General features: G+C 47.2%; 1 protein-coding gene across 3 annotated transcripts in view; it reads left to right on the top strand.

The window, feature by feature from the left end:
* The window catches only part of LOC144141113 (protein O-mannosyl-transferase Tmtc3-like), a 232,620-nt gene that overhangs the window by 187,145 nt on the left and 18,138 nt on the right, over window positions 1–27,337 (top strand). For all 3 annotated transcript variants that reach the window (XM_077672639.1, XM_077672640.1, XM_077672641.1), the window contains 5 exons: window positions 203–302; window positions 4,496–4,611; window positions 8,910–9,142; window positions 13,039–13,324; window positions 23,790–23,947. In XM_077672639.1, the coding sequence (XP_077528765.1) occupies window positions 203–302; window positions 4,496–4,611; window positions 8,910–9,142; window positions 13,039–13,324; window positions 23,790–23,947 (893 nt within the window). The remainder of the gene's footprint in view (window positions 1–202; window positions 303–4,495; window positions 4,612–8,909; window positions 9,143–13,038; window positions 13,325–23,789; window positions 23,948–27,337) is intronic.

Here is a 27,337-nt window from a genome sequence, read left to right as displayed (position 1 = left end):
ACGCTCGAAATACGTTGGATGTTGTAATATATACCAATGGAGGCTGCGGAGGTGTTTTTGAATTTTCAATATGTGCTTCGGCTCTATCACCTTCGCTAATGTTGGTGCCAGTACACTGCGTTGTTCTCTACGAGTATTTCCCATTTCTTTATGAATGTTGAACAAAACAGATGGCATATGTTTTTCTTTTCTTTGGTCGCAGGTGACGGGCGTTGTGGGCCGTGCCGAGTCCCTGTCGTCCGTTTTCTTCCTTCTTGCCTTTTTGGCATACACTCGAGCCGCTGACAAGTGGAAGCGTACAGGTATGTTGCATAGTCGTGTTTTCATCTGGATTGTGTAGGTTCAACTTCATGTGTATCGCCTGGAAGCGTACACAGAGGCGCCTATTTTTAACACTACGTGTTTACCGTCATGGGTTGCCACTTGGGATAGGCGCATCAGTATAACTTTTGTTCACAATCCTGACGTTCGCTTGGGAGCACTATATGCAGGCATGATGAAAGCCGTGCAGTAACAGGCATTGCGGAGTGGCTGTTAACGCGAAGTAAACAGAGTCTCAGGATTTGCTCTTGCGAGGCCAAACCCTGTTGTTCTCTAGTCTATTCGCAATCAACAATGCTAGCGTCAATGTTGGTTTTAATTGATTTGGTTGAAACAGAAATGCAGATATAGTGGTGCACTGACATGGACATCGTACCGTCAGGCAGGATTCGCTCGCAATGTTTGTACCGTTAATGGGAATAAGCGATGAAAATCTAGTCTTGCACACATTGTGTGTTTGGTGACCATGGGAGAAAAAAATGCAGGAAGATCACACTAACTCGTAAGACCTGAAGGTAGCGACGCTCTGCGCAAGCTTCACGACCATCACGACAGTTAAGTCTACGATCTGCCGCAACGACCTGGAGTTTTTTGTTTCTTTTGCCAATCTTCTTAAATGGGTATTCTTAGCTTGAATAAGGTGCGCTCGACGCACGCGTCCAGGAGCGTTCGGCATTTTCTTTGTATTTTTATCTGCGGACACCATACACAAACTATTTGCTCAGCAGCTTCGCTGTTGAAACCTGGTACATTTTCGCCAGCTAGAAATGGTTGGAGATATAGTCTGCCTGTGCCGAAATTCTTGATGCGTGCTGGCCATTGAAGGATCCGTGCGGATTAGTTCAGTGAGAGGCATAATAAGCGAAAGCCAGTTGGATATTGGACAGTCTTCGTTATAGTTTTTCAGTGATCATTTTAACCGAAACATGGTACGACCAGTTATCCCAATGTATACGCCAGCGGCCTACTCTCATTTTTTTGTAATACGACGTCTTAGGCGTGGTGGTGGCGTGTCAGTGCTTGTTGGAAGGGACCTAAACTACTATCTTGAAGCTGAATTCACATGCGTCACAGATGATTACGAGACGGTCGCAGTATTGCTTGGTTCGCAAATGTTTGTAGGTTTCTACAGACTGCCAGCTGGGTGCTTGACTGCTTTCTACGCATTTCTTGAACGCATGCTAGCATTTGCAACAGAAAACAAAATTGAACTCGTTATCGGAGGCGATTTCAACATAAATATGCTAGAAACGGAGCCCAAACAAGGCATCATGCTATCAATAATAAACTCGAATGCTTTTGAGGTTGTCCGGACATCCGCAACTCGTATCACAGACACGTCATCTTCACTGCTAGATTTCTTTATAACAAGTCACGCATTATCATCTATAAAGGCGGACGTCATATCTGCCGACATCAGTGCCCACCTACCGGTTTACATGCTCATAAATAAGCAATCTGAACGTACCAAAAGAAAACAAACTAAGCTTTTTCAGGACGTTTCAGATGAAAATATGTTCAAATTTACAACTATAATCATTTCCGTTCCCTGGACCAATCTATTAGAATGTTGCGATGCCGACCTCGCCTATGAATCATTTGTCGAGTCGTTCTCTTCTGTTTACCACAAATGCTTTCCGGTAAAAACAGTTAAGGAAACCACTAAAATTCGAAAACCTTGGATAAGCAAAGATTTTCAAACAAATTAAGCAAAAAATCGACTGTATGCAAGATTTGTTAAGACAAGAGATAGATCAGTCTGGGCTGAGTACAAGCATAAACGAAATAGTCTCGTCACTATCATCAGAAATGCCAAGACAGCTCATTATAATGCCGTATTTCTCCAAAATGCTGACCGGCTTGACCTTACATGGAAGGCAGTTAACACTGTTCTTAACCGTTCCCAACCAAAAACACTTTGTTGGTCAGTTCTGGGAATCTCGCGCGAAACAAGATTCATCATTGCTACAACCCAACCCAAACTCAATATTTTTATGTCCTACAACTGAACGGGAAGTTATATCTACAATTATTAACGTGAAAAACAGCAGCGCGTGTGACTTAGACGACATGCAAATTAAACCGGTGAAGCACGTTGCGGACGTCGTTGCACCTTGTCTGACCCATATTTTAACATGATTTTTTTCTTCAGGCTTGTTTCCGAAAAAAAATGCAGGTGGCGAAGGTGGTCCTTATATTTAAATGTGGGGATAAAAATTTACCTAAGAACTATCGTCCAAAATCTATCTTACCGGTATTCTCTAAAGTAATTGAAAAGCTTATACACGCCAGGTTATCCGATTTCCTTAGAAAAACCTATCGCTACATTGTTTCCAACATGGATTTCGCAAGCACTGCTCCACAGAAACGGCTTTACTGAAACAGAAAGAAATAATTCTGCATAACTTTTCGCAAAACAATGTGACATTAGGTATATACATAAATTTTTCAAAGGCTTTTGATTCCTTAAATTCACAGACATTACTGGATAAACTTCACTCGTATGGCGTACGGGGGGTTGCTCACACCCTTATGTCCTCCTACTTGAAATATCGAAAACAATATGTCTGTCTGGAAGAATTTTCGTCCGAACTTAAACGCATCGGCTCAGGTGTTCCCCAGGGGAGCATTCTAGGACCATTTCTTTTCTGCATATACATCAACGACCTTCCAAACGCTTTGTGTCACCCAAAAGCTTCGCTTGTCTGCTATGCAGATGACACAACCTTGTTAATAACTGGTACGACAACTGAGGATGTACAGGAAACTAGTAATGATATTCTTCCCCGTCTTGCAACCTGGGCCAGGCAAAATTCTGTACTAATAAATACAGACAAAACAAAGGGTATTCTTTTTAGGCAAAAAAACAAAAATGTTTCGCCACTAACACGTACTATCGATACAAACAACATAGAATTGGTAACAACTATGGAGGTGTTGGGAGTCCACTTCCATTGCAACTTAACCTGGGATCAACATATCAACGAAGTGCATCGGAAATTGTGCAAACTGTTGGCGTTATTAATAGAAATCGATATACACTTCCGGAACGCATTAAACGTTTGTTGTATAATTCCCTTATCTTGCCGCACTTCTCCTACTCCCATTTAATATGGGGTACCACAACACAAATATGACCAGGTTATTGATCCTACAGGAAAAGGCCTTAAGAATTATTGCAAATGTCCCCTATCACTAACACACAAAAGAGCTTTTCACTCAATTCAGTGTCGTTAATGTACTAAATCTTTACAACTTCAGATTGCTAAACTCCTTTCGTGTAGCTGTTAAAAGCCGCAACTCATTCTTTAGTGACATATCTAACCTAACAAAAACGCTGTGACGTACCAAACGCGTTTTCTGTCCTTATGGTACACGCCGACACCCCGCAACAATTACAGTCTCCAGTCATTAACGCATAACCTCCCGCTGTTGCTAAATAGATACGACACCATTTCCATTGATATATACCGCCTTTCTCCGAAAGAACTAAAAACACTCTTTGTTTTCTGAAGAAGCCTTGTGTGTCAGTTTCTCTCTTTTTTGAGAGATTACCAATTGTATAAAGTACCTATTGGTCACTGTTTTTTGATGTTTTATGTACACAGCCTTTGTTAAAAAAATTGATTCCAATTGTTAAAAAAAAGTTATTGTATATAGTGCTTCTTATACCCATATTATAGCAGTTGTATACTTATTACCATTCCCATTTCCGCTAAGTATATGGCCATGACTGTGATTTGATTTGATTATTATGTCTTCCTTTTATTTCTCTTTTGTCTGTGTGTGTTTGTGTGTGTGCGTGTGTGTGTGTGTCTTTTTTTTCTCGTTTAATCCACAGGATGTGTAATGAAGTAATATTGCATACGGTCGTGATATCTGCTGTTGCCGGAAACCGGGGCAGCCGCCTCGTCAAGCCGCTTGTAACAGTGGCTTTTTGCGGTTGTGCCCTCCTTTTGTAAAAGAAAGGAAAATGAACGATTTGATTTGATTTGATTTGATATTTCTCCCTCATTTTTGGCGGTTGTACACCCTTCGTAACAAAAATGGACAACATTGCGACCTTGTATGGCCTTCGTTCGTTCAAATAGTTCGAAAAATGACACGTGGAAGGCGAAAAGTGATAATTACAATTTTTCGCCTTTTCGCGTTTTTTTTTTTCTTTTCTGTGCAGAATGGCGTCCGTTGGCTGCATGCGTGGTCCTGATGGTTGTCGCAACCCTGTGCAAAGAACAAGGCATCACTGTCGTTGCCGTCTGCTTCGTCTACGAAATCTTCGTCATTCATGAGGTGAGCGGATTCGGTCACGTTATGAAGGGCATGTGTTTTAATACGGAGCCGTTTAGGGGCTCTGGTTGGCCTAGCAGCTCACCCTAGGTCATGGTATATTACCACCACAGTCACGTGGCGTCATGCAGAGAAACAGAGGGTTGGAAAATATCATTACTTACACTGGACGGGATCAAACCTGCGTCCGTCGCGTTACGAAGCCGATGTCAATCGCATGGCGCCACAGACACACACGTTCATTATATTGAAAGGGTCCGGGTAATCTTTGCGCTGCACCGTCACCAGAAGGGATGCCATTACTAGGCCAAAAATAAATAAATATATATATATATATATAAAACACAGAAAAATCATGACATAACCAACCATTACCCAAAAATAATGAATACTCACTCCAGTGTTTTTTATACTTGTTTTCAGTGGCTGTGGCCCCCTCTCTGAACTACTTTGGTTGTCAACGCCCGACTGATACTGAAACGAGCCAAGAGAGGTCGACAAAGTTCCTCTGGTGCATCACTGCTCCGAACATAAGAGTTTTCGCGTTGAGTGCAACTGCTTTAATTCTTGTGTGGCAAGAGGGTGCGCCAAAAATGCAACTATGACACAGAAGTGTAGACGATCAACAGCGAAATTGTGATGTCAGCGCATAATAGGCCTCCGCAAATGCTCGTATAGGTTGCAGAATAAATTTATTTTCGACAGTTAGGGGACTGCAAACAAGGAGAAAGTAAAGGGTGTCTTACAGAGTGCTTCGCAATATCTCAAATAACTTTTTCAACTAACATTTGCATGCGGCGTTCAGTTCGGAGGTGTTACCCTGAACAACCATTACCATCTTTTAAAAAATCGCCACGTAGGTCCTCAAGTGAGCTTGAAATAAGGGCAGATGCTCGAAATCGTCAGCTGTACAAGAACAAGTTCTAGTCTCCGCAGCGTTGCAAAACTACAGTAAAAACTGGCGGTTAGTAAAGAAGTGTTTCGTTTTCAAGCCGTTCGTTCCTGCTTTCATAGCCAAAAGACCTTCACGACAGCCAGGGGTTATAATAATATCAAAGTTCAAAACGCAGTAAAAATACTGCTTGGCTTAAAGCGATGCGTGGCCATTGCCACTTCAGAAACGTGACGCCTTTCTTTGGTGTTTGCCGGGGCCCCCTAAACCTCAAGCTGGTGCTTTAATCCCGCATTTCTGCTGCAAACGCTTTCACTTCTTTCGACTACGGCACTCTATCAGTGAATTCGTTGCTGTATATCTATCGGGTAATTGCAGGCGTTTTCTTTTGAAACCTACTGGCGCAGTCCGGCGCGTTTCCCCAGCAGGTTATATTTCAGCAAACTAGGAGTGATCTGTATAATTTTATGAGTCCCTTTATGGGTTTCCCTTCAGCAGCCTCAATATCTATTCCTACTCTTAACCCGTGTTTGAGGTTTTTATTTCTACCCCGAGTATCTTTCGAGGCGTGTGATCCGAAGCCTGCATCGCATCGCTAGAAGCTGACACTCTCAAATAGAGAGTCTGTAGGTGTTTTTCCTATTGAGGATAAGTGAGATCTTGAAAGTACCTTCATCGGGGAGTTCGACATGAAATAAGAGTCATAAAAATAAAAAGCATTTCTTTGGTTCCGAACTCGTCTGGAGGGGGTCCTTTCCTGCTGTTTCGCAGACTGAGAACTTCTTAAAAGATATGTATGGGTAGAACATTATACTCGTTTATTTAAACGTGCCCTCGTTGTACGCCTCTAAAGTAGTGAAAACATGGTGACATACTTCTTTGTAAAAATGAAGGTAAAAATTGGCCGCGTATCTGCTCCTTTGGTTGCAAATGTCGACAAAAGACGATAGTCTTTATTGACTTTTGCCAAGTAAATGCCTCCTTTCGCCTTCCCGCTCACCTCTCGTTTTGTTCCTCTTGCGTCCCGCTTTTCCCAAGGCAAAGACGCCAAAGGTTTGCTTAAATCATTTTAAATTTACCGCATTCCACTGCTCCAGGCCGGGTGTCTCGATGCCAACGCTGCCGTACGGCGAAGACGCGCGTGAATCGAGGCGCCCTACTTCAACGTTTATAGAACCGCGTTTCCCTACTCCACGTGCGTTGCAAGAAGAACGTGGAACCTATCTAGTGGAACCTTTCGTAACTGTTGCTGGTTGATTTTTTAAAATGGCGCCAGAAGCTATAGTGGCACGGGCGACAGAAGGCGACGGCGGAGTTAATTTTTTTTCTGCAGTTGATGAAGTATTTAATTTCGCAAAAATCAAGCATGTATGCTTTTTTTATAAAGGAACACTGCAAATATCACTTCTGTATTAATCTGTTGTCTTATATTTGTGTAAAGTCTTGATCTTCTTCAACAATGTTGACAAGTATGAACATTGCACCGGGCTTAGAGGGGTAGATTTAGCTGTGAGTATATAAGACTATTGCGCAGGCATTGTTTTACTTTGGCCGGGTGGCTGAATCGAGCCACAGACAGACAGACGGACAGACAGACAGACATACAGACAGACAGACCAATATTTCTGGGTTTATGTAGCCCAAGATCACACATCTCACACATCTCCATGCCGTGAAAGATGCCGAGGGTGCGAAGCACTCGGACGCAAGTTGTGTGCTGCTTGTGCGATGAGCGTCATCGTCCGTGCGTTCTGATGCACTCTGTGTTTTAAATAATTTTGAGGTGCAGTGAATGCATTTTAAATGACACGCGCCACACGAAAGACAATTCGCGTCCCAGTACATCGCACGCTCGGCATCGTTCACGGCGTCTTTTTTCGCGGAATTATCGTTAGGGTTTTTGCTTTATTTTTGCGTTTTCTACCCTTTGAAATTCGCGCTCTGATGTTAGGTAAAACCTGGAAGGCATGGAGCGTTTTCTGCGCGTGAGACGCTCGCACGGCAGGTGCGCTGACAGAGATATCGATATCAGCCGCACCGAAAGTTGCGTTTTGCAGGCGGCGACAACATGGCTTGCTAGCCCACCTTTAAGTGTTACATGTATCTCTAGTGACCATTTGTTACAGCTGGCCGAAATGCATCCCTAGGCTCTAACGAATTCACACACACGAGTCACACTCCGTGGTGGTAAGCCTAAGCATCTCTTTGTGACCCATCTGTCTGCTGTGTACGATTTCAAACTCTTTGAAAGCACTGCTACAGCCGCGATTCTTTTTGGTGGTGGCAGTAGCCAGGCCCGCCCACTGTCGCGCTGCGCTGGACGCCTTTTTCGAGTCCAGGCACTTTCTCCACTCCAGGAAGCCACCGATGCGTAATTGCCTGCAACATGGACTTTCACACTAATATGTACTGAATGAAAATCTATCACTGCAGTCGCGTGCCATCATGGGCGCATGAGAGCAGCTGAAATTGTTCCTCTCCCGCTTGGCTTCTCTTGGCGCCTCTCTTCTTGCTGCTCATGACGACAAAGGCAGCCTATTTTTCCTGTTGTGCTTGCCAGAAAGAAGCTTTTAAGAACTTTAGATAAACGTCCTTTCAATCAATCTTACTTTTATAATCATAAAAATTACTCCCACCTTTCCTCGCGGGAACCCCTGTGTAGATGCGACGCATAGGGGGTTCCGTTGTTGTTTCCGTTAGGTTGATTCTCCCATCGCGTGAAACGTGCCGTGAACCCCCTGCCGCGGCTATGACGCAACGTTGCGCGGCTATGACGCATTACAATCCATCACAATCCACTTTAATCCAATCCAATCCAAGCCAAGGCAAGCCAATCCAATCCAATGCCCCTCGCGAGAGGGTGTTCGCTATCGGAGAGGAGAGGGGTGAGCGGCGGAGAGCGCAGCTCGCGCGGCGAGGAGAATGGGGGAGGGTGTGGACGGACAACAACGCCGCATGGAGGGACAAGGCGAGTGAATGAGATGCCGTCGCATCTAAAAGAGCTTCAACAAGTCTCTTAAGGAAAATAAAATGGTTACGCAGCCGCAGGGTACATTCGTGCTTGTTGGCGAGCCAGGGCAGGTAACAGGGTAATGCTTACCCCTGGTACATGATGACGCGCTCGTCGAAGCTTGGATTTTGTAGGCGGTAACGCCTTATTTTCTTCTAGTATATATGGTTAGAAAATTTTGTATGTTGTTAGAATAAGCAAAAAGCTTGCAAGGGTATCGTTAGTAAGCGGGCGCTCCGTTCAGGTTGCGCAGTCCGGTGTAAAATGAACCATGAGGTTCGTTCTTAAGAACGAGGACATTACGGTTGGGGCACGAAAATAAAGGTAGATTACATCATCTTAGATATAATCTGCTGGCGATGCTAACGTAAATATCTGCCCCTCTATATTCTGTTGCAGATGCGCCCGGCGGATGTATTGCGAGGAATTCGTTCCCTTCTGGTGGCTGGAAGATCTGGCACCAATGGCGGCTGCTGCAGTTCGCCCTCGGCCAGGTCGCCGTCGCCTACGTTGTCATCCAGAAGCTGGCTCAAGGATTGCTTGCAGAGGATCTGCGTGCTCTCCCTTGGCGCTTTTCTGCTGCTAGCGGCCCGACTCAAAATCATGGGAGCACAGCTGCCCGTCTTCACAAAGTGAGTGCCAATTGGTTGATTTACTAACTCTGGGTGGGCTACCAGATGCGTAGAATAAGCAACGTACTTGTCTGTAACAGAGCATTGGTACTTTCCACCTTATCCTGGGTTGCCCGAACAGGATTTCAAGATAAATACTGCGGCGTTCTGAATTCTTGGCCCGCCCTGTTGTATCGAACATGTGTGTAAACCTTTTTCTCAGCGGTTTTGAAATGTAACCAGTTGAACCTAGATTCGCTGTTATAGACAATTGTGTTGGGCACTGTACGTGCACGATAATCTCGTCGTTTCCACATTTGATTAGTTTTGAAACGACTGCTGTTATATAACAGTCGCATGCATAATATTTTTCTACAAATAGACTACTGTATGCGAATCGTCCATCGGCTATAATTTTTCTTCGTACAATCAGAGAAGAAGGTTGTCTCACCCACACAGAGTTCGCTGTTTGACTGAGCCGACTTGATTACCGTATTTTGGTTACCGACTTGGTTACCGACTTGGTTACCGTGTGTTGGAACGGTGCATGGGAGGGAGCGGAAGAAAGTCTTTCTCGTAGCAAAGCACGCGTGCAGCGAGCGATTAACTATCGCTGGACAGGCAAAGGCCGGGTGGTGCGGGCGCAGCAGCGTTAGCGTGGTAATAGGAACAAACCGCGACACGTTGCTTCGGAATGGGTTTCGTTTGGAGCGCTTCTAGGACTGCGGCCATCTTCGCTGGTCATCCTTCTTGAGGGAGCTGTTCCAGCTTTTTCCGGCTGTTAAGCAAATTGTGATTTTTCGTGTCCGTCGTTAAAAATACCAAGAAGATACCGAGCGCACGTGGCCGTGCGCACCTGAGAGCGTGCCTCGAGGTGACCGCGGGGCAGTTAAATTACCAGAAAATACAGGGTGTCGTGCGTGCGTGCGTGCGTGCGTGCGTGCGTGCGTGCGTGCGTGCGTGCGTTCCACGCTGCGACCCTCCAGCGTCCCCGTAGCACGTTTGTCAAGCCAAGCAGACTCACTTAAGGTGGTTGTGCAAGATTGGGAAAAAAGTCCAGTGTTCCCTGTAATCATGGCAGCAGTTTCGCCATAGCACTCAGACTGCTCGCGTAACGGTCTAGTGATGGCTTCGCCAACAATATAGGGCTGTGCGTTCGTGATTCGCATGCGCTTGGAGTTAGTATAACAGTTCTTACAAGTGCGCCGGATCAGTAGGTGGGATGGGCCGGACGCGATTCGTCCGCACACCCGATAAGAAGGCCGCTCGCCTCGAGGATCGTCGCTCTAGGGATCGAGCGTGGAGGCGACTACAGAGGGCCAATACAGATCACGAGGCCACACAGAATGCGTACCAATTTAGGGAGATTGGCCAAATGCGGCGGAAGCCGGCTGTTAAAAAAACCAAGAAAATGCTGAGCGCTCGTGCCTACGTTCCTCGCGGCGGCGGCCCAGCATCCGCGGCGCACGTTTGGCAAACTAAGCATACGCACTTAGGGAGATTGGCCAAGATTGGACGAAGAAGAATACTGAAGCTGTCGCCGTAGTCGTGACAACACTTACTCGGAACGAGGAAGGCTCCAAGGAAGCTCACCTTTCTAGCAACAATAACGGAGCAAACGGCGTTCGGCAGTGAAGAGGAAGCACATCGGCTGCAATCGTGGACATAAACCGTCGTGATGGTCGTGAAGGTTGCGTACAGCTTCGCTACCTTCAAGTCTTAACCGTTACTGTGATCTTCCTCATGTCTTGCTTCCGCCGTCCAGCGTTACCTCACAAAATACCAGATAGATACCGAGTGCACGTGAGTGTGCGCCTCGGGAGAAGCGCCCAGCATCTGCCTGCTCGACCTTACAGAACACAGTGCCGAGCGTTCATGGGGTGATCTCTCTCAAATTCTCACCAATTCACGTACGCTCGTGTCTGAAATGGGAAGCCCAGACGCCTAGTTCGTATTACAGCTGACGAGTTTGCGAAACTTGTTTCCACGGGTACTAGTACGTGCCAAGGCAATATACTTTGGGAGAGATGTGAAAGCCAGCGGACAAAACGATCCGGGCCTGCCAGTCATGGAGGACTTTCTGCAGCAAGTTCGGAAATCCCTGTGAGGTGCAACAGGCAGGTCTCTGAGGAAGGCAAAGGGGCCATCAGCTCTGCTGCTTCTCCAGCCTCGCCCCAGGAGTGCGTGCTGCGCCATTGTTTTTTTGGTTGGCTTTAACTATTTGACCCAATTAGCTACAGCAGTTTCAACAGCCGAGCTATTTAAGCTTGAGCTTGGTACAGTGGCGTCAGCAAAAGATACACCACGAGAAAACTTCAGCGGCGCGAGGTGCTCGTGCCGTCCTTCGCAGAGCTGCGTAGGTGGGGCCAATCTACCGCTAGGTATGACGTCACTGTGCCGAAACGGTGACGTCATCGCGCGCGCCGGTACCGCTAGACTTTCTAGGAGACTCTGGCCAGCTTTCATAGCGTGATCCCTCTCGTTATCTTCTCCTCGCCCGTTCACGTGCACTCGGAACCACAGAACAACCCGCGCTACGCCGAGTTCGGGAATCCTGTTGCTGCCCGTTTTAGTGCGTGCTGACGCGGTCCACCTTCGGCGAGATGTGAAAGCCTGCGGACGAAAGGGTCCGGGCTTGCCAGTCACGTAGAACTTTCACCGTCAAGTTTGGAAATCCATGTGAGGGACAACAGCCGGGTATTCGACGAATGGAGAAATAGGGCGACAGAAAGGCGTCACTAGCGAAGAGGAAGCGCGGTGCGAAGGCCGGCGCAGTGTTACTAGATAATTGAAGGGGCGAATTCGTTCTAATCGCGAATATCGCATCGCTGAAGCGGCTGAAAAATGTCAGCGAGTTGCAAAAGGGGCGGAGTTGCGAGCTTGACCGGGTCTCGAAGCATAACCAGGCCTAATTTTTGCCGAACCAAGAATAAGCTAGGAGGCGGTGCAAGCTTCGCTGTGTTTCTATTCTTTGTGCTACCAATGCGGATCTGCCCCGTGTTTTTACGGCCAGCTCAAGCCTTTTTTATACATCTTCAGCGTTTTTTAAAGCCTTCCACTGAGTGACAACTTCTCGACTGCCGTTTTTAAACGTTGTTATGATTCGCGTTGCCGGAAACATCGATCACTGTGTGTCATTGTAGCCGTGGATCTTGGCAGTGCACAGTGTTATTAGAAAAAAAGCCCCTTTTTTTTGGCCCACACAGGCTGTTACCTATTCCGAGTGTGACAGTCTTAGAAATCAACGGACCTATATGGAAGTGTTTAGTTTGGTGCTCTGTCGTTCAAATGCAAGTCAACGGGAGAAGCAAAGTATTTAATCGCCCCCGTCGGAGCGACAAAAATCACCCCTTCTCTGGACGTAGCACCGTTGCTCCGACTGGTCACTTCAACGAATATGGTGCGACCGCGTACGACAAGGGGAAGAACACTCCTGCCTGCTCTGCCAGGAAGCAGTCGGGCAGTAATGGCGCTGACTATCACGGACGAACAAACGAGACGCCATCTTTGACCGTACCCGCCTTCCCAGTGGGTGAGACGTAAACAATTAAACGCCCGAGGAAGTGTCTGAGGAAGTCCGCTGGCGAAGCGCATGATTGTAGTACGCCACTCCAGGAGTTACCTGGTGTTCTCGGGGGATAATTTGTTGTCGCAAATACAGGTAGTTTCTCGTAATTGTTAAACCGGTAGCTTGCACATACAATTAAGATCTTGGACGCCAATGTTGTTCGGTGAGGAGCCCTGGTTAAAAAGTGAACCCTGTTTGATATTACAATGTACTCTGCCGGGCAGCTCAAATCGCAACAGCAGTTTTTCTGCGTTTTTTTTTGTCTTAATGACAATTTTTTTGCTATGTCCCAATACTCGGCGTAAAGAGCTGGGATCTCACGCGTTTTGTGTGCATCTTATTTCGGCAGGTTCGACAACCCTGCAGCCGTGGCCCCTACTCCCGTCCGGCAGCTGACCTACCAATACCTGCTGCCAGTGAACGCTTGGCTTCTGCTATGTCCCCACGCGTTGTGCTGTGACTGGACCATGGGCAGCGTGCCGCTCGTTCTTTCCGTCTCAGACCCAAGGAACGCAGCCACGCTCGCCCTCTATGTAACTCTCGGGGCTCTCGCCTACGTGGCTCTCTTCTCCTCCAGACACCGGTTACAGCTCGGCGGTGAAGGCTCCGCTGGGCACGACAACGTCATCTTCCTGGTAAGTTGTAATTTACTTCCAGCTATTTTGCATTCTCTTAGGGTTCCACGCGCTGTAATTTTATTACGCAGCACTTTGCGGCTGCGACTGTGGTTTGGCGTTGGCGACAGCGTTGTAACCGAGCGAACGATGGGGAGGTTAAAGACTGAAAGAAAACGGAGGAGGAGAGTGTCGGGAAATTGTGAGGGGGAGGGCAGTTTGCCTAGGCTGCGAGAGACGCTCCTCCGAAAGTGTGAAGAGCAGGGCAGTTGCGGAGCCTGCGCCAGACACGTGGGTGAAAATCGCCCTTGGCGTCTAGTGGCGCACCAGAAAGGAAACGCGAAACCAGGCATCCATGAAAGCAAGTGTCTTGTGATTTCAAGTTAACAAAAAACTGTGGTTGATTCCTTTGTCATAGGAATCGGTAATACACGAAAGTTAAATGTGCAGCGAAATCTGCAGCTGAACATGATTTGCTGTCGGCGGCTGTTTTGTGGGTGTGCTTGGCGAGCGACGTCGTGCTGGCGGGTCGCTTCGCCAAAGGTGTACTTACTGGCGTCGTTCCGTGGCGGATATGACGTCTGTAAAATCTTTATGTATTCCGGCATAAAACGCTTTCGTGTTAAAATATAAAACCCGAAAATAAACCACCCTAAGTACAACGTACTCTTTAGTACTAGAGGTTGCGTCCCCGCAAGAAGACCTTGTGTGAAGGGGTTGCACCCTTTACAGGCCGCTTGCTCCGTTGTGCGGGCGTAATTTTTGTGACGGATATGATGTCATTCAAATCTTTGCGCATCCGAGGATCAAACACTTTCGTGTTAAAAGCACAGAAGCCCTGCATGCGCTGCGTGCTGCACGTTCATCGGTCTTTCGGATCCTTCTTCTTCCGGCTCGTGGCGTATCTGATCCTAACGACGTGACATTTGCGCAGGAGGTTGAAACACGATTTATAACAACATACTCGGCGGCGCCGAGACGCTGCGAGTAAACGGCAGAGTGGCGCGCCACCGTGCGTTCGCTGAACACGCGATCGCTTCCTGAGACAGACCTTGCCCGAGAACACTGCTTCTTCGCCCTAGGCACACATTCCGCATTAGGGAGTATGGGAATCGTCAGGCGTTTTTATGTGCACAGGCGTTTCTCAGTTATTTGCTAGTCACTACCAAAACAGTCTTACCGAAGCGACTCAGGGACGGTGAACCAATGGGCCGACCGATGAATGGACGCCCGTAAATTGCACGCTATCCCATCTAGTCCCCATGCTTGTAGTTGCAGCGGTATAAATCCTTCTATTTCCATGAACAAACTTGCCAAATACATTTTATTGAATTTACTGTTCCTCTAAGTGTGCAGGTTTTGCAAGTTTACTTATTGTGTGGTCCGTCGGTATTATGGTTGGTCCCACAGCTTCGACTAAAAATACCTTATTTATAGTGGTCATGAGCCTTTGTAAAATGCTTACGTTATTTCAATGGACATTAAAGAGTGGAAAGAAGTCGCCGTGTATCGATGGATGAGATTGTCGAAAACGTAAAACACCGTTCTCGCGACGAGGTGTTGGTAAATGAGGTACAAAATGCCAGAAATGTGAAAATAGGCGACGACGCCCCGTACGCTTTCGGGTACTGCGTTTTTGGGACGTCACAAAAGTTCTGCACGGTGAGAGCTCATTGAAGGAGCATCTATAAATGTTTTTCGGGAGATAAACAGCTCCTAAGTAATTGAAACGGGAAATAAATGTAAATCAGAACTTTCCATGACCTGATGTAATTAAAAAAACAAAGACTACAGCTCTAGGACGTTACAAGACAGGCTGCTTTCCTGGCGCTTCAGGGTCGGTCGTAATGCTTTCAGTTTTGTTTTGGAAAAGCATTCATGCGCAATTAGCGAACTAAGTAACCTGCTACGGGAAACTCCCGAGCTTCTGCAAGCAATATCCCCGGCAAGAAGCCTGCCCACACTCTTCTTCGAACCTTATCGCCTGGGAAAGGTTAGGGTACGTACTGCTGGCGGTTATCCGAAGGATATGAACTTGTGCTTTTTCATTCACTTCGAACCTCTGTTCATAAATACAGTAGCCTCTCGATAAACGGAACTTCAAGGGACCGGAAAAATTAGTTCCGTTTAAGAGTACCGTTTACTGAGAGAGATGTTCTAAGGTGCAAATTTATGTGCGTACACACTTCTAAGGGCATTTCATGGACCTCTAACCACTAGAAAGTGACTGTAGGTGATAGTTTTCAGAAAGCAAGAAAAATTCAGGAAGCGTAGGCACAGCATTCACAAAGTTGATTTGGCAACAATGAGTCGCTGTGCACAACAAAATGCGTCAAATATTTTTGTTTGAGTCCTTGCAACTGCATCTTCACGGAGGCTAGAGGCCTCAACTTCGCGAGTGCTTACGAGCCACGGAATTTAGAAGACGGCAACGTGGTAATGAAGGACGAATAGCACAACGATGGCACGAACGAGGCGACAGGAGGTGAGCCCTGTAGCCTCGGCGTCTAGAATCGAGACCGAACGACTGGAACAAGAACTGCGATGTTGCATTCGTTGCCCTAACACGGCTAAGCACTTACGAGACGAGGCTTACGAGGCCAACAACGCTAAAAAAGCATGGAGGAAGAAAACAAAAACAAGAACGAAACAGCCGGCACCGTAAAAAGCTGATTCTCATGCCAGTGGATTTCACAAGAAGTTCCATTTCTGGTTCCGTTTACACGGTGATGCGAAAATTTTAGTTCCGATTACCGAGAGTTTCTTTACGTTATCTGGCAATTTCGTTTAAGCGATTTCTGTTTATCTAGATTCTACTGTAATCCATAAATCGTGCGTGCGTAGATCTACCCTCGTTATGTTTGGTCCGGGCGGAGCCAGGGATGTTCCGTACTAGGGAGAACAATTCGCATTGCTAAGTTTAGAAATTCCCTATTTTTTAACATTTTTCCCCGCAGGTTCCTCAAGAATTCTCTGCAAATTTCCCGTCATTCGATTTTTGCAGCTAACAGATATTTGCTAGGAGTCCGGTTCGTTTTTAGGGTTAGCCATTGTCATCTATTTCTACTTTACGTAGCGTTCCGGACGCAGACGGCGTTCAGACAAGTAGAGCTTCAATGTGAACTAATTTTCACCACAGCAGCATTTGACTTGGCATTTCAAGTTTTCTACCAAACAGCATGCTTACTTTGCATGCTAAGGCTCTAGGTTAAAGCTGCCAGCATGAGAAGGAACAAGACATCATTGGGTAATTTAGATTCTTCTAGCCAAGAGCCGGAAGTACTGACGCCATGTCTTGCTGACAGCACGCGGACTAAGGCGTCTTCCGAATATTTATTTTGTATATTGCGCATGAATACATGCTAACAGGCTTTAGCACTAGGCTTTAGCACCTTTCACTAGCTCTTTCTCATGGTTCATTCTTTCCTCAATGCTCCCTCGTGTTTTATGCACTCAATTGGAAGCGGCCTTGAATGCTTGTGGCTTGCGGCAACATGACTTCATATATTTGAACATAAATACGAGGAAGTGTTAATGAAACCTTCTAAATGAAAGCAAAGTAATAAATGATGCGAGGTTCGGTTTTATAGCATTATTCTTCCCTTTTAATTCCAGCACTACTAAAATTCCCTGCATGTACTAAGCGATCCCTTTTTTTTTCTTTTAGTCAAAATTATAGCCGAAAATTCACCGAAAAACCGAAAATTCCCCGCACGGAACATCACTGGGTGGAGCCTCGGCCACGAAAACTCTCGAGACGGATGCGGGAGGCGCGTGTGTATTTCAGGCCAGGTTGGCGCGTTGGGTGAGGGAAGAGAATATGAGATGCTAGTGATCGCCAGACGGCGCGAGAGGAATGCTCCCGCTTAAGCGATGTCTAGCTGTCTGCCGCGGCTGCACGATATTTAAAACGGTGCCTTTCGCTACTTCGGCGGTTGGCGTGATGCGCTCTGGGGTGTAGGCGTGCACAAGGGTCGCTGGAACGGTGAAAAGCATTTCTCGTTCTGTCGGTGACAACTAATAAAAGTGCAAGACAGCAAACGTTTTTGGCGGTTGGCCATGGGTTTGTGACGTCAAAGCTTCCTTCGCTTGGCGACAACCGTTTACGCTGCAGACCGCCCTCGTGCCTTGCTCCCACTTTGTGACGCGATGTTTAGGTCGCGAAAAAATGAAAGCGAAGCGCGAGAGAGAAGTGCCAGCTTTCTTACCGATTTCTCAGAAAATAAATCATCGTTGCAGGTCGAGCAAAAGCTGAGAGTGCTACGAAACGTGGAACCTTTCAGTTAAAACAAAACTTCATTCAGCCCTTTCATTAGCGACTGCTGTCGTTGACGACATAATTTATGTCAGGCACTCTGTTGCCCTTGTCATGACGCACCTATTAAAGTAACTTTGGCTGCGATGTAACTTTGTAACTTTGGCGGCAAATGGCAGCCTTTACATCTTCTCTAAAGTAAATTGGCTCAAATCTGACTTGCCCAAGTTTCCAGTGGTTACACTTCATTCTCAGAATCGCGTTCGTTGGAGTGCTATTTTGCGCGCCTTCATCTGATTGATCCCTCTAAACAAGGTAATATTGTGACGATCTGGGCGTACCACTCAAGACCACTATGTAAAAAGGCCTTAGGTGTCCCAGTAAATGGCAAAAATACAAATCAATTTATTTCCATTTATTCAACATATAAAAGGTCTTTGGAGCACAGGCAAAAAGCCTATAAAGGTTTGACAAGGCCTGCGCTCCAATGCATGGCAAACAGCACGGTCAAAAGACCGACACTAAACTGTGTTGCAACAACAAGGATGACAGCCTGGTCCTTCTAGACCACTTACAAGACTAGTATGCATGCATACTACACACACAGTGCGTAAATACTTGTCAAAATGCTTATACTGTAGTGTAAAAAGTGAGAAGTATAAAGAAGGTGCAATAGATATAAAAGAACAAAAATAACTGCAAGTAAGGTAAAAACATATGCACAAAGAAAAAAATGAATAAAGCAAAAGTATAACAAATCGTCGAGTTTACAGTTAACAGTTCGCGCGGGTACTTAAAAGATGTGGATATTAGAGAGTTTCAGCACTCCGTATGCTCCGTGTTGACCGAGGACCGTCCGAGAACTTGCACATTCGTTTTGGGTAGGAGGGATCAATTCCGCGGGCGTCCCTCGTCATGCCCGGGCGTGCGTTACGGCGGGATGCGCCCTCCTTTCCGTGCCTGCGCGCGCAGGCGCAATCGGCATCCGGTCAACACGGTAACCACGAAACGCGGAGCAAACGAAGTTCTGAAACTCTCTAATAAATCTATGTTACGATAGTGACCGTAGTAGCCGGTTCCCTCCGTAAACACGAGAGGCACCGAAATCGCGCCGTTTCTGTTCTTATAATCGAGGCAAAATCAATAAATAAAAGCACAATTGAATTTATGTGAGATTCAAACCTCGGCCACCGGCGCAGGCGCCAAGTGCTCTAACTGCTGCACTAACGCAGCAGCATGCGAGTACGGAGCAATCATTAGCCCGATGCCTGCTCCGTGAACGGTGCGCGTGACTGCACGTGGCTGGAACAGGTGCACGTGTAAGCGACATCTGACTGTAACTAAGGTGGCGTCTGGAGTGCGGCCATGGCCTGTCTGTAGGAGTAATGTGCGTCGAAAGACGTACAAACAAAAGATAAAAACGAGGCGCAAAGCGCCGATGTAGAAGTGGAGAAGTGTTGGATAATCACTAGCTTTCACCGTCGAATCGTGGAATTGGCGTCATTCCCTCATCTCCGGGAGAAAGTGTCGGTACGCCGCGTCTTTCAAGGTCACTCATCGCGTCGCAAGTGACCTCCAGCAGTCGGCGTGCAGGATGCGTCATTCTAATCACTCCGCACACCGGGCGCTTCGCACAACTAGGCGAGGGCGAAACGGCCGCTTTCCCTGCGCTTGATCGCTCATCTCCGGCTCGGCCGTCTGCGTGTGCGCTTCAGTGCAAGCAAACCCCGCGATCTTGCGAGCGGTTAGCGGCTCCTTCGCAGGCGCTTGGTCCCTCAGTCTACCTATCGATGGCGCACCGGCTGGACTGTAGGCGCGTTCCCTTCAGGAGGAAAGAAAGGTTGGATGGAGTCATACAAAAGACAAAGCTAGATAGCAGGATGTGGCAAATCAGCTAATAAGAAACTTTTACGAAACCCTGTGTGGATAACCTGATTTTGCTTTTAATAACTAGAATTAGAAGTCCGCGGCTGCTAGCAACAGCCGGAGACTCTATCGCCCACTCTAGCAGCCAATTACGACTCTAAATCAACTGTTGTGTTCTTCCGCAGGTCAGAAAAACGACACAGAAGCCACTGTTACAGGCACTGCAACCGTTAATTGAACGCGAAACCACAACGATTCATTGGGTAATGTAAGGACACCTCAGAGAAGCAGTGATCTAAGGCGGTGACCGTGTGCCGCACTTGAGCCTGCAAATATACCAAATTCAGCGAGAGTGGCAGCTTCGCTAACGTCCCTCTTCGCATATTGGAAGGGCTTCATTTTGTTTGTCTGTGGAAGCCCTGTGCACCTAAGGGGGTGGCGATACTACTGCTGAAAAGTGTGATATAACCTCCGAAAATGCTTTAATTTCCGAAAAAAAATTACTTTGTGCTCTTAATCTCGTTTTTTAAGTTGCGAGTTGTAATATAAACGGCCAAAGTAGCTCTGAACACTGTTCAACGCGCTGGAGCATTTGAGGCTTTTGAACGGGTGCTGCCAAAATCGAGATGAAGGTGGTGTCGAGCCACACCATCTTATTTTACGTAGAACTATATGTGCCTTTTAGCCCACCGCTATTGTGTGCTTCGTACTAAGAATTTTTGCAAAATTTTCAAAGAATGAGCCTATTTTAATACGATAACTGTTATTGCGTAATTTATATAAATATGAACTACCTTAAGATGGGCGGGTATTTCTAACTGCAAGTTATTTTCCTTTTATACGAACGTGGCGTTTTTTTCTATCAATGTCCTTTACAAACTGACGACCACTTTTTCCGACGCAATTTTTGTAGCGTAAGCTACACTGGCCGAGGTTGAGCAATTTCGCGTGTGCCTTTAAGGACCGTTCTGTGCAAGCGCGAGGGGAATTGGATTGGACTGGCGTAGTTTGGCTTGGATTGGATTGGATTTGTATTGAATTGGATTGTGTTGCGTCACAGCCGCGGCAGACGCACTCGCGCCGGCGCGTGCCCAGGTGTGAGCCTCAATTACGCAGTAGCCAAGTCTGACGCTGCGCCGGTGCCGCTTGATAGCCGTTTCGCGTGGCTCGTTAAGAGCCGTGCTAAGCATGCGCGAGGAGCAGTGACTGGACAGCACTGGACTGGGCTGGATTAGACTGAATTGGACTGGACTGAACTGGACTGCACTGGACTGAATTGGACTAGACTGTACTGGATTGGACTGGATTGCTGAACCTTAGCTCACGCTACGTTTATCTTGGCATAGCAGAGCTAAGCCACTACAATTTTTTTTTTGCAGTATAGTTAACCGGGTTGTTGTAAGAATAACGTCTTTGCATCAGACGTTGCGATGATCATCCAATATTTAGGAAGTTAATTTGCAAAGGTGTTACTTGAAACACTTTATGATAAAAAATAATCAGTTGAGACTATTGGAAACAGAAATTTGTGGAGCTTGCTACCACAAAAGGAGGCTAACAACAAAGAAGGCCGATAAACGCCAATGTTTACTGCCGCTCCAGTAATGCACGCTGGGCGCGTCGCTAAGTCATGGATAATACCAACTGACCAGGCCGTGGAATATCGCGAGGAGAGCAAAAATGAAGGCAATGGGGAACAAAAACGCCGACTCCGGTCACCGGCTCGTATCCAAAAGGCCTTGCCTCTTCTCTCGCAAGAGGACCTAACCCTGCTGAGACTCGGGTCAAACCGTTTGCACGGAAGCATTTTACCCCATGGGCAGAATGCAGCAATGCCACCTAGGGAAGGTTTTTAGGGAGTGCTGTTGCTCACGCGCCTAACGGCGGGAGTGCAGGGTCGCTGTTGCGGAGGAAAGAACCTTCCCTTCTCGCCTCTCCACTGTAAAAAATATCGAACATAGCGGGACTCCCAGGTTCCTAACTGTTTTAATAACCCTAACTCTTGATTGATTGATAGATTGATGGGGTTTAACGCACCGACGCAACGCGGGTGATTTTGACCACCTGGGGATCTTTAGCGTGCGCCCAAATCTCGTACACACGGACGTATTGGCTTTTCGCCGCTATCAGAAAACCGGCCGCCGCGGCCGGGAATCCAACGCGCGACCTCGTGCTCGGGAGCGCAGCGCCTTAGCCACTGAGCCACTGCGATGGGTATCACCCTAATTGTTACGCATTCCGATTGATTGAGTACTCTACGGCAAAGTGCTTTAAAGGGGGTTAAGGTTACTCATAAACGTGGAAATTCAGATAGCGTAGGAAAAAAAAAAAAGACATCCCATTTCTCTCTTAGACTGGCGAAAAAGTACCACGCGCAAGTTTCGTTGTCTGGCGATGTTTAAATTCGTATTTTTTTTTGCGACGTTGAGGAAGACGCGCAGTCTTTCTGGCACGAGAATTTTTGGCCTTTTGCGCAAGAAGTATTCAGCACCGGGGGCGGAGGGGGGGTAGGGAAGGAAGGGTACTCCTAGTAACAAAACAGCTGGCTGCAACTTTTCAAAAACAATAAACTTGGTGAAATATAATCATTCTACAATTGGTCGTGCCCTTGAACACGACAAATCGTAAACTATACGGGCAGTCTACTGGCCCTGCGCAGGAAAGAGCGATGAACTTGGTCTTCATGTGGTTTGGGGCGAACACATTAACGCTTGAAAAGAAAGAGCGAATCCAATTGGACCTCCTCGTGCGGAGTTTCTGAGATTAGTTGAAATGTTGGCCGTAACCAACCAGCCAGGCACGGATGTGGAGCTAAAACTAGGTAATATATACATTACACCCAGTGCATATACAAAGAACGTGCATGGCACAAAACACGGCTTTCACCAGCGCAGTGTTAAACCGTTAGCCCTGTCCTTGCGGGACGTTAAGAAAACTGTCATACTCTACGAAGTGGAGAGAGGGAAAGTGCTGACCCATGAAGAGGAAAGGAAAGCGGCAAGGAGGAAAGCAGCCGTCAAAAAAGCCAGGCAGTGTGCTGCTGATAAAAAAATGCGATTAGGGAAGTTCAGGCATTTTAGCCCAGTACGTTTACAACGTGAAACCGGCAGCCAAATCAGTGGGCCACATCACATGCCTGAGGGGTGCGGGGATAACATCAGCGGGGAACAATAATATTTCCAACCAATTCGAAAGAAAAAAAAAAGCGTTGGCACGCAGGGCGCAACACCTACAGGGAAAATAGGCCAGATAGGAATTTGCACTCGTGTAACATCCGCTTTCGGTAATGTTGAAGAGGAAAAAAATAAATAAACGTAACAAATAATTTGGGCGCAAAGAGCTCGCAAAAGCGATTCCATCTCCCTTCTCTGGCCGTCTCATTACGTGACGGAAAGGCATTTGCCTTCCCCGTCTTGTAAAGCCATGTACGCATGGGGTTAGAAAATTCGAAAGACATCATAAAGGATAAACTAAGCGATAACCTAATTTGCAAAATTAGGAACAGCAGAAAACAATGTATATACCGTCGCTGCATAAAACAAAACACAAAAATCAGAAACACAAGCGCTTCCCGTCGTCGGAGTCTGGGTCCCCCGTGGTAAACACCCGGCATGTATCTGATTGTGCTAGGATCGCATTCTGGGCGCAGAGGATTTCCTTTGCGTTCGTAGTGTGGGCGTTGGGTTTGGGGTTTGGATGAGTTTAAGTGGACTTTGGCTTCGGACTTTGGGCGTTCGGATTTTGGACTTTGTGGGGTTGGACTGCGGATTTTGATTTAGCTCAGTTGCCATGGAGAAAGCTTGGCTTATTAACCATTTTTCTGCTGAGAAAAGGCAGAGCTAAGAAGCGCCAAGTTAAAGGTAGTGAAGACAGCCACCTACGTTGCTTCCTCAGTGGCGTCTCGGTTGCGAAAGTGGCCGATATTTTTATTGTACGTTGTCAACAACGGTTTTTTTTGGAGCGTGTCGAAGTTGTTAACGGCATTTTATTCGCGTCGAACTTGGTTGGCGTTGCGGGAGAAACAGACATGCACATTCACAAAAGAACGCAAGTATACGCTGACTCAAGGGCACATTCATGGTTACGTTAGAACATGGTTACGCACGCATGCACACACGCGCGTGCACAAGCACACACACACACAAACATACACGCACTCACGCACGCACGCACGCACACAAACGCGAGCGTGAGCTTCTCCATCTAACCGCCAGATATCGCAGCATGTATTGATGGCCACCCGCTCCATTTTTCTTAATGCTTGTATCTTGCGCCGTATACGCATTTCGCACCGACTAATAGTGGTTTTAGAAGAGCCAAGAGGAGAACCTTTAATTCTGTGCTTTCGCGCCTTATTTGTTTCAGAGTCTGTCGCTCTTGGTGTTCCCGTTCCTCCCCGCTTCCAACCTGTTCTTCCCTGTCGGCTTCGTGGTTGCCGAGCGCATCCTGTACATGCCCAGCATGGGCTTCTGCCTCCTCGTTGCCCACGGCTGGCACACGCTTCTCAAGAACCACGCCAACAGGTGGGTCACAGTGCGCTTTCTTGAAGCACCCCCGCACCGCTTTTTTAGGTAATTTTCGGGCTTTTCCATCTGTTGTTCATGTCATGAAGAGACAGACGCGAAATGAATTGTCAATATCAGTGCAGAAATGAAGGAGTTATTTGATTTTTAAATTTAAAATTACAAGAGAATCGGACGTTGCTCACTGTCTTGAAAATTGCGCGACTGCTGCTCGCTTTTCACTATCCCCGATGACGTCATACCGCCGGAACAATGACGGCAGGGAGAAATGCCGCCATCTGGAAGTTTTGAGCCCATGGTTGTCATATTCGGGAAGTTTCTTTCCGCACTTCTTGACGGGGCGTTCGGCGGCACCGCGCCAACCGTGAACTGGCGTTCAGCGGCGACAACACCGCCGAAATCACCGGCCCGTCGCAGCGTTCATGTGTGTGGCTAGGCCTATTTTCTGAAGTTTAACCTACTTCTCAAGCTATTCGTGGTTAACAGGGCGGTTATTTATAACAAGGCCTATCTTGAAGTTGTGCCCCAAATGTTTCTTTGCATTTGATTCAAAGTGAGAAGTGTGTGCGCTGCCTACAACTCAGGCTTGACGTGAACTCTACTTGTGGGTTCAGAAAAAGTTGAGAAACAGCCGCTTATACTGGTTAAAAAAGAACTAGAGAGATGCTCACAAAATACGAACCTGGGCCTCCGCGGGATCTTCAGACGAAAAGCCTATAGCTGCGCTTTCCACTCGGTCATTCCGGTAGGCCGGCGAGATTGAATAATTTAGAATGCTCTGCCTGGGCCTCGACGAATATTGTTATGTGCGTATAGACTTAACAATAATCGTCGAGGCCCAGGCAGAACATTCTAAATTCTTCAATCTCGCCACCCTACCGGAATAACCGAGTGGACAGCGCAGCTATAGACTTTTCGTTTGAAGATCCCGCGGAGGCCCAGGTTCGTATTTTGTGAGCATCTGTATAGTTCCTGTCCTATTACATAGTGTCCTATTTCATACTTTGTCCTATTTTATAAATTCTGGCAGGCGGAAAGTTTGTTTGTCACTAACCGACCGTGCATATTAGCCCCGGAATGCTAATATTCAAGCAGTTTAGTCAGATCGCCCTAGTTTAACTTATATAAAGCCTATCGCACAGTCGTGACCTCTACGACGCAGGTCAATGTAGTCATGAAAGTAATGCGCCACTGCTTTGACAGTTGTCTTTGGAAACAGCCTTGCAAAAGTAATAGCTTGGTTTAATTTATCTCGCGGCAGCCGATTGAGATAAGTTGTGACTGTTTATCGGTGAATGGAACGGCGCCTCCAAGTCCAAAAGCACGTCGCCAAAGGTCGAGACGGATTGAAAGCTACGAAGCTGCCGTCCGTTTTGCAACTGTCGCTGAGCACACCACTTCTGGCGTCGACGCTGATATCTGCCCGAGATAGACACCGTCATATGGTACACAGACGGACGATGATTTGGCATGCGTTTTACCAAATGCGCAGACACGGGGCGATACTGACCGCGTTCCATCGTTACACAGCTTGAAAGGGCATGGAAGCGCTCGAAGAGGGCAGTAGTATCTGCCTGCCATTTTTTACTACCTATGGTTAAGTTTTTATGCTTCCGTTAAAAAAAGAAAATACAACATAAAGCATTGTTTAGGCTTGTTTAGGTCGATACATTGACATATAGAAAATATTGCGAGCTCAGCGAATCGTAAGGTTTTCAGGGTCCCATTGTTGCTTTGTCATATCTGGAAGCTTCGGGTGTGACGTAGGCAGTGTCGCATTTGCTTCTATTTGCAGACGTTAAAACTGGATAACGTTCCTTATTCCGCAGTGATCTTTATAATAGAGAGTTTTAGCTGACCGTTTTCGACGCTCCGCTCTGGTATCGGCGGCCCGTTCAGCGCAACCGGAGCCAATGCCGTTCGCGGCCAAGCGCGCCACGCATGCGCAATGGCGCTTCCGCTTGCTATAGGAGCGGAGCGGACAGTGAAAGACGGTCAGCTAAAACTCCGTAATATTTTTTTTTGCGTCTATATGCAAACGACACGAAGAACAACCTTAGGGCCAGAAAACTACCTTTAAGAAAAGCACTGCAGGGGTCCTTTTAAGCTGGCATCTGCTGTATGAGTTATGGAGTGTACCTGATTGTAGTTCTGTATTGACATTCTAAGCTGTGGTCGCCACGTGTGGGAGGGAGACGAAATATATAAGTAACCAAGCGCTCGAATTGATTCAGCGCTTCATTCAGTGTTACCCCCCCCCCCCCCCCCGCGCTCACGGCTGACGTCATTTCTACTCAGAAGGCATGACAAAGCGGCTGGCATTTCAACACTTGCCATTGTGATTACATGACTATTATTAGATTATTTTTAGATGCCTATCATTACGACGACTTTTAAAAATATTACACCATGTCGAATTTGCGCCTTGGGTTATGTGCGGATTCCAATAGTTTTTTGCCCACTCTCTTGCTTCTGCATATCGCCTTTTTATTAAAAAACGCTTACCGTTCTCTTTTCTTCCTTGCTCCACCAATGAGAGGCCACTTCCGCATTGCCATTAAACATCACATAAAGAGCTAAAAATAATGCACAAAAGGCAGTGGTTGGCAGGCCAACTAAGGACTTGTATGTAACCGTCTCCTGCCTCGGAGTGGCGTCGCTTATCTCCGAGTGCAAAGATGAGCGAAGATGGAAGCCTGCGCTGAGCCGGGGGGCTTGTGACTTATTTTAGTGCGCGTTACTTATGCTTCCGACACTGTGGTTTGGCGTTCTCGCCGGCCTCGTAACTGAGCGAACGATGGAAACACCGAAGACTTAAGGAAAACGGAGGATAAACGTGTGGCGTAAGTGTAAGGGGGAGGACGTATGCCGAGCCCGCTCGAGACACGTTGGGCTGTGGCGACGCGCCCAGAGATAACCTCATACCAGCTCGTGCCCTCGGGCGCTCGATGATGTCACGTTCACTTCCCGAGACGGAGTTTGCGGTTTATTTAATGAGACCCAGATTGCGATAAATTCCTGACACGCAGTTCGCGCTGATGACGCACAGGCTTACCATCGCTGACATTTTCGCAGGAGGGTAAAACATGATTTACAACGTTCTCGGTGGCGACGACGCGCTGCGAAATAAGGCGTGTTTATAGACCGACGTAGCGTAGGTGTGCGCGGTACACGGTTAGGCTGCGTCGGCGAATGCGGCCACTCCAATACTCCATCGTGATATAACGCCGGCGCGGTCGGCGTAGCACGGGGCGCCGACATAGGTCTCTATTCCGTGCACGGCACGCCGGACGCGCCGGGCCCGAACCCCGCGGGCAAGCCACCAGACCGCCCTGACTGGGCGCGCGCTCGCCCGCTCGCTCCCTCCACGGCCGTTTCGTGAAGTTTACG

Source organism: Haemaphysalis longicornis, unplaced genomic scaffold (genome assembly GCF_048455015.1).
Source record: "Haemaphysalis longicornis isolate Haplotype H1 unplaced genomic scaffold, Haemaphysalis longicornis Haplotype H1 scaffold_6, whole genome shotgun sequence".
Classification (NCBI taxonomy): Eukaryota; Metazoa; Arthropoda; class Arachnida; order Ixodida; family Ixodidae; genus Haemaphysalis; species Haemaphysalis longicornis.
This window is presented reverse-complemented; position numbering and strand designations above follow the sequence as displayed.